This window comes from Nymphaea colorata, chromosome 13, assembly GCF_008831285.2.
Source record: "Nymphaea colorata isolate Beijing-Zhang1983 chromosome 13, ASM883128v2, whole genome shotgun sequence".
Classification (NCBI taxonomy): Eukaryota; Viridiplantae; Streptophyta; class Magnoliopsida; order Nymphaeales; family Nymphaeaceae; genus Nymphaea; species Nymphaea colorata.
In genome coordinates, this window is record NC_045150.1 from 1,257,224 (window position 1) to 1,265,470 (window position 8,247).

General features: G+C 39.8%; 1 protein-coding gene across 1 annotated transcript in view; it reads right to left on the minus strand.

The window, feature by feature from the left end:
• LOC116266827 (CBS domain-containing protein CBSCBSPB3) overlaps positions 1 to 6,206 on the minus strand; it is a 29,028-nt gene extending 22,822 nt beyond the window's left edge. Inside the window, exons 1-4 of the mRNA XM_031648229.2 lie at positions 5,733 to 6,206; positions 5,381 to 5,549; positions 5,133 to 5,265; positions 1,830 to 2,000 (exon numbers count right to left, since the gene is read on the minus strand). Coding sequence (XP_031504089.1) covers positions 1,830 to 2,000; positions 5,133 to 5,265; positions 5,381 to 5,549; positions 5,733 to 5,887 — 628 coding nt within the window. The 5' untranslated portion in view covers positions 5,888 to 6,206. The remainder of the gene's footprint in view (positions 1 to 1,829; positions 2,001 to 5,132; positions 5,266 to 5,380; positions 5,550 to 5,732) is intronic.
• Positions 6,207 to 8,247: the final 2,041 nt, after the last annotated feature.

Here is an 8,247-nt window from a genome sequence, read left to right on the forward strand (position 1 = left end):
TCTAGACGCCCCAACATCAGGCTGGTCTATATTGACTATAGAAGAAGAATAATCTGCCATGATCAGATTTCAATACTGCAGCAAGCGACAAGGCAACGGCGAGTGAATGGCTGATGTAGTTGCACAGGCAATGACAGGAAGAAGAATCGGCAAACTGAGCAGGGAGCACGGTGGAGCATGGAGCACGGCGGAGCAGGGGGGCAGTAGCCGAGGCTCGGGCGTCGGTGTTGTGCACACTTGAGCAGAGGCAGCAGACGGACAAAGCTCAGGCGACGGCGGATGGGAGGCGACCAACTGACACTAGCGACGGTGGATGGGAGGCGACCAGCTGACACTGGCAACAGTAGAAGCATAGCGATAGCCCCCACGCACGACAGGAGAAGGCAGCAGGACAGGGGCGGGGCGCCAGAACTCCACGGCAGCTACTCAACCGTTGAACAAGGAGCGCAGAACCAATGGCGACCCTTGGGAGATGCACGTAGGAGTGGACTCCGTCGGGCAGACCTCGCCGGAACTCAAGGCAACGACACCAAAAGACCACGGCGGCGAGCAGTGGGAGTAGTGGAGAGCATCGGGAGAGGGTGCCTTCGAGCGAGAAGTGGGAAGCAATGGAGAGCGTCGAGCGAGGGTGACTTCAAGCGAGCAGTGGGAAGTCAGAAGATCACAGAAACTTTACGATGGGTGATGCACACAGTGGGATGCCGGAACTTCACGGCTACGGCAAAAAGCATGCAACAGGGAATCCTTCACCCAAGCACTGTCTAGGGATTTTTGGTCCAAACTAAACAGTAATTTCAAAGCCAGCCGACTCTGATACCATGTAGAATCAAAAACAAGAAAGGAACACGATGTAACGTGGAAAACCCCTCAACAAGAGGAAAAAAACCACGGGTGAAGAGGACTGGTGCCCACTAGCAACGAGACTCTCTCTCTCTTAGAATATCATTCACACACCGAAATTAGTGTTTACGCAGGTTAAGGGCCACAACAGTAAACACACTGGATCGGATCTAGATCCAGACCCGGATAGGTGACCCAAATACAAATGAGACGAAGTCTCAAAAAACTAGTCACAGACTAACAGTGATGGATTTTTGTTTGAAATAAGCTGTGTGCATAAATTACATAAAAAACTACTTAGCCATAGATTTATTCATTGATTACCTGACCTTGTGCATACATCATTCTAGCTTTGATGTTAGCATTTTTATATAATTTAATGTAATTTACATTGAAATTTTAAATTTGAATGCACCTAGCACAGTTTTTTTTATTACTTGCCTTTCTTTTGTGCACGTGATGTTATGACTCTTTTTTTTTCAATTTAATGTAATCAAATTCTGCTCCCAAAAATGAATGGTAAGCAAGTACATAAAATTTTACCCAGAAAACTCATAAATACCATAATTGAGTTATACGGAAGATATCTGATATTCTACCAATAACATTGGCTGGTCATAAAATCATTTTGATTTCATAATACCAGTGGCTCTTTCTCTCCACCCACACATGTATGTATGCCCCACCACCCAAAACACAAAAACACACATACACTTGCACACCACAGACCATACCAACATCAGTAATACGATTACTATTTTTTGCTATTATTGTCGTAATTGAGTTATAAATGAAATAGAAAGTGAATGCAATGTGTACAGCACACAGCCAGAAAATGTATGATCTCCTTCCAATTTGGCCATAATAGTTTCTTGTCATCATGTGCATCCACTAGATGCATAAGCATGTGTGATGCGTCCAATATATTATTGAAATATAAAAGCAAGACAACATTAGCAGCAGTCACACAATCAGAATAAGCAACAGACCAGAAAAATCGCGTCCCCATTGGCGCTCGACCCCCTCAACAGCAGCAGCAATGGCACTTCCTTTCTCAGCAGCCCTTTCCATTTTGGAAATAGCATCGTATAGACACTTTGTGATATCCAATAAAGCAATAACTTCACCATTTTCTACAACAGGGAGGTGTCTAAATTTTCCTACATTCAAAACAGCATCTCAAATCAATTGACATATAAGCATGTTTCTTATGAACTACAAAAAAATAAATAAAAGAAAATTATTGGAATGAATATTGCCAAAATAAATAAATAAATAAGACTGAATTTAAGCAATATGAAATGTCAAGTCCAAGAACACCTTACAAGCAGTTCAGTCGGCAAACACATTTGTAAATGCCTGAAGAAAACAGTAGAATTTCACATTGATAAGAAATTGTCAACATGTACTACAGACAGCTAAAAAGCCTCCGGAGCTTGGCGATGATTTTGGTTAAATGATAGAAAACAGCAAAATGTTTAGGAGACAAAGAACTACAAAAGGAAACTCCCTTGCTAAATGTTGATCCTCTAAACTTGGCTCAGCAATCGTGTTTGTCAGCCAGTATCACACTATTAATCACATGGACCAGGATCACCAGTATATGATCATCTGCAAAACAGCTGTCATGTGATTTGTAGTCTCTAAAAAGGCTATGGTATTGTTTGCATGGTCCAAATGAGCATTCTGCACAAGCACAAAGTCTTATATAAAATAGCACTTGACAAGATACAAATTTCTCCTTGTATGAAGAACTGAAAACCTAATCAGAACACCTTGACCCAGTCACTCTTTGACTCATCCAAGACAAGTGAGCTGATAACCCCTCATCCTTTCCCAAGTCTAGGTCAAATCAGGTGGTTGACCCAGTCGGCATTCACCTAATTTTATATTCTTAAATGCAGGTCTTGAATATTTTTATCATCATTCATGGTAATCATGGAGATAGTCAGTGAAATTCGAACTGTTCTATTTGTGCATGAACTTGTTCTCATCTTCATTTTGTTTAAAATATAACACTTGATAAATTCTGACCATATTTGCTATTCAAAAATCTCAATCATTTTGTAATATCACAATGTCGCATTGATATAATGTCACAGATTCATATTGACTTATGACAATGAAGTCCACAGTCTACACAAAATCACCAATTAGTTCATTGAGATGCTTGATGTAACAGGTCATTTATGATAAACAAGTAAATGGAAAGAGGCCAAAATGTCTGCTGTTCTCATCAAATAGTTTCTCCTTTACCATAGGGGGAGCTGCAAGATTCAGGTGAGGCATGAGCATGCAGTCGACGACAACATGCTGCCTGTTGGAGACCGGAAGCAGCAATGATACAAGCAAGGGAATGGTCAGAAGCAGAAGGTGCAGGACTGCAATGGTAGTTCATGACTGCTAATGGGAACCATCCAGATGGTTCCAACTTCCAACTACAGTATTGGAAAAGACTTGGAAAACCTGCAAGCAGTGCTATCCATATCGCACAATACAGGCCCGTATCGTGTGATACATATCATATAGGTTCGAGAAACCTAAACGATACACCTACAATGCACGATACATCTATAAATCATAGGTGTGTCACCTGTATCATGTGATATGCCCCTTTGTTTTACAATACGGGGACAAAACAAAATTTTTTTTAAAAAAAAAAACCTCTTTTTTTCATGCTTCCTTTTAAAATAGCTCATCCCTCCCATTTTCTAAACATTTCTAAGAGATGTGGGAGGAGGAGGTTTTACTAGTTCTCTAAAAAACACCATATGTTGGTGAGGACACACCATTTGAAGACATTGAAACAATTCACAAAGAAAATGAGGATGAATATATTTGGCGCTTGGCACTGAACAATTACATGTTGTGGATTGGTGATATAACTAAAAGATTTTAAACTCACGATTGATGTTTATTACGTTATTTTGAATCTATGGTTTCTCATTTTTTAATGTGTTGTTGACATATTATGGCTGATGAACAACGAATCATGAATGTTCTTTATGTGAGACAAGTTTTTATATAAAAAACATTTTTTTCTCAATTTTTTCTATTTTTTATTTTTTAATTAAAAAATTAATTTTTACAATACGCTATGCTACATTTACAATATACAGCATATAGGTTGGCCCAACGGATATGTGTTCTGATATTCCTTTTACAACATTGCATGTAGGTTTCAATGGTGAAAGAAAGGAAACGGACGAGAGGTCAATATTCAAAGGGAAAAAAAAAAGATTCACAAACCAACAACAGAACCACTCCACCCCACCCACCCCAGGCATAAAAAAAGGGGGGTCACCATATACCATTGATTGCAGATAGAATAGACAAAGAGAGTCTCACTCGCCTAGTTATCATGTCTACATGTGTTATTAAGTAATCTTCACCTTCAGCTGCTCAGTCTTTACAATCACATAACCCCAATAGAGTTTTTAAACAAAAACCAAGGACCTGAACATTTCATTTTTGTAGCATAAAGTCTGGTTCAACAAGGACGTTCATATATAAAGGTGCACAATCTCTTTGGCAAATGCCCTCTCAGAAGCTCCTGGTAAGCACATTTTGAGATCCTTTCTATTTATATCTGATTCTCAATCTAACAATAAACAAGTAATGGGCTATACAACGATAGGAAATGACTAGAATCTACGTGGCATACTAACAAATTAAAGTGTGGGTACCACTGATTATCTTGATTTGCTAGCTCCCCACTCTATATTCAAGAAACCTGACAAAGATCCTTCAAGGAACCTTGTGACCGGACGGTGCTGCTTGGACGCATGTGCAGGTTCCCTTACTCGCTTGACATCAAAAACAGGTCAGAAACCTCTTATCCCTCTCCGGAATAGTAAAGTGCTGATAAATGGTGAGAGATTGCTCACTTCTCATTGTTTACATTCGAAGGTCTGATAAACATTCTAATGAAGCCCTCCATCCTGTTGATTAGTCAGTTCATATCTAATAAGAAGCCTTCTAGAGTGCAACAATGCTAACTTTGGCATATGAACAGGAAAATAAAGAAAAAGACACACTGCATATGTATTCCCACTGTTGATAGCTAGTTTTTAATAAAAATAAATTATGATTAAAATCACTCAAAGAAAAAAACAAAAGAGCAATATGGTACACCATGGTCACATGGAAAAATTTACCACATACGATTTCAGAAAACATCAAAAGGAAATCACGAATTAGGAGAGTATATATACAGTGACCCATGAAAAACACCCGACACTTAAAAGATTCAGCTGCTTTTCTAATAGTAACTTGGATTGAGGAGGAGTAACCTTGAACCATCTTCTGCAAAGCCTCAATAGCCAACGAGTCCGCATTGACAAACACCGGATTCCTTGTCATGATTTTTGACACTATTGTTTGCTCGGGCCTCAGTCCCTCAGCTATGACACGAGTGGCGATGTCCTAAATCAATAGGAGAAAAAGAAAACCAGAAAAAATAACTCTCAATAACGCACCACTAAAACCTTCGAGTACCGCTAACAAGACACCCATAAAAGAAAAGTAATAAAAACCATGCCTTGTCTGTAACGATTCCAGAAAGCAGAGCATTGGAGTCGGTAAGCAAAACAGCATCAACGCGGCGAGTTGCCATCCGGCGACAAGCGTCGGAAACCGTCGTCCCCTCGGGAATCGTCAAAGCTTTCGACAATCTCAACTTCTTGACAGTCCTTTCCCCACCAAGAGAGCTGAACCAGGAGAATACAACACATTTAAATGGAATGAAGAAACGCCAAAACCACGAAAAGGGGAGGTCCCAAATAGAACGGCGAAAGTTTGTCAGCATCAGAAAATCAAAAAACTATTAGATAGGGAAACTCAAATAGCAAGAGAAATAAGAAGAATTCGATCAATCGTCCAGAGAGACTTACGAGAGTTGGTGAGGAGGGGAGGTGGGCTTGGTCCCGTTGGTCCCATTCTCTGTAGGGACGGCCTTCTTGACGACGGAGGGGGCACGCTTCGCGTTCAAGGAGTGATGCCGCCTTGATGCCAATGGTGGCGCGGGGCCTGCCGCCTGCCCGCTCATCCTTTTTTGCCGCTTAACCTTTCTCGCCTTGCTTTTTCCTCTTCTGTGAGACAGACGTATGGCAGGGGTCGAAGGGCTACGGGTGAAGGGTAGGAGAGGAATCAAGGAGAAGCAATAAGACGGAGGCGAGGAAGGGAAGCAAGGAACGGCTTACTTCTCCTTCCCCCGCCACCACCACCCTGTCTTTCCTCGCGTCTCCCCCCTCGCCCTCCCCAACTCGTCAATAATAAGCTTCAGAGAGAGGGAGGGAGAGAACGAAAGGGGAGATGAGAGAGAGAGAACGAGTTTCAAGTTTCAACTTTCAAATGTGGTGGCTTCTGTCTTTTCCACCGATGGAGTAATAAAATCCGGACACCGACACGTTCGACTCTCTCTGGCGTTCGAAATCGCGACCTCTCCTTCTCTCTCGGACAAGAACAAAAGCTGTGACTCGACAAATTATTAAGCAAACTTTTATTTCATTGATGTTGGCAGAATCTCATGACTTTCTATATTAATGTGTGCCTCAATTACCAACAAAAAAATATCATTAAAATTATTAAACAAACTTGTGTTTCATTGATGTTGATATATAATTATTCTTTCATTCTCAAATTATATATGGTGAATCCAAATAAACCTAAATTTATAACGGTGGTCTATATCAGTGTATGCAGCATTGCTTTCACATTAAATTCAAATGGGATTTACTCAGCTCTAGATTCTAGCGAAGTTGAGTGGACCTTCAGGCGCTTCGGGTCATCATGGCAGCAAAAAATAAGGTTGATTCATGAAATATTGTAAGACTACTCCAATTTCTTGAGCAAATTTATTAGACAATAACAATTTATTATTATTACCAAACAGCCCTTAAAACACTGGTATGCCATGGGGGTTGGAGAATTAGTCCCACAGTTTTGTGACTTTGAATACAGGATCAAGACTCTCGAGCGAAGTGGTGGAACACAAGTAAATCAACGATAAAAGTAAGATTTATTGTCGCATCATAACTGTAGCGACCTAATGTTATACGGGGAACTTTATTATAGGATCCTTTGCGTATAGCTCTCACACTTATTTGCATTGGAAAGGCATGAATCTATGGTATCCAACAAAGTAGTACCACGTCTCACGTATAATTGTAGGCAAATTCCCTTTCTGCAACGTATTTACTTTGGTGGGTACATAATTGGGGAGGTGTTTTTTTCATCCCAAATATAATAAAGTTATTGATACATAATTGGCAAGGTGTTTTTTCTCCCTAAAGTAATAAAGTTAATGGTTCTGCTGCCAAATACTTTACATTGTTCATCACCAAGCACAAAAATTGGTTGCTAGATTCAAAAGCGCCGGTGGAATGCCTTTGTTTAATATGAAATAGAAAGAAAAAGCTTATATCAACTACAAAGTATCGCGTAAATATATATATCTTTTGCAAGTGCCGAGTCCATTTAATTTCCTATCATGATTCGTGACTAAACAATTTTTTTTGTCTATCCTTTGCAAGTTCAATTCACCATATTCGATCTCAGTACTGCACTAAAATCAAAGAGATTTATCTGGCGCAAATAGTTATCTAACTCTGTATTTTCTGAAATTCATTAGTTGATTGATGCAGCTCAAAAGTAGATGAAACATGGAGGATATGTGTGTGTGTGTGTGTGTGTGTGTGTGTGAGAGAGAGAGAGAGAGAGAGAGAGAGAGAGAGCACTTGTAAGAGCAAGTTAGATGTCAGAAAACAAGGAATCTACACCCTTTAGAAAGGTCAAAATCAAAACAGCAATGGGTCACCAATCTAGAAAGTGAAATGTAGTTCACCAAGCAGGCATGAAAAAATCATTTTAAAAACAAACACTTCAATTATTTTTTGTCTTCATCAACTTTTTAGTGGACTGCCACCCATGAGGGCAGTTCTTCGAATCATTGACCCAGTTATTAATGGGTAAAATTTCAATGATTAGGGTATGATTTCTAAATTGCCTAAACAATGGACGGTTTTCTGTAATTATTTATAAATGTCGGTGGGTTCTCATCTAGCCTTATTGTTCTCGTTTCTAAAGCCCTTCCATGTGCATGCTGGATTGCTGGTGGATTGTGGATTTCGATATCTCAGTGGTTTTAAGTGTTGTTTCCGAAGCCTGCTTGTATAGAAGAATGCAAAATATTTGAAAATATATCAACAAAAAACATTCATTAGAGTTTGACGTGTGATTTTCAAATCCTTATTGAATCCGACTCGTGCATACATTGGAATCTTAAGCTTTTTTTTTTCTAATATACAACTCATGTAGCACATCTATCTGTATGGTTGACTAAGAAATGGCTGAAAAGACAGATCCGCTGGTAGAACATAATTGTTAGGGGATCGGATGACCAACAAA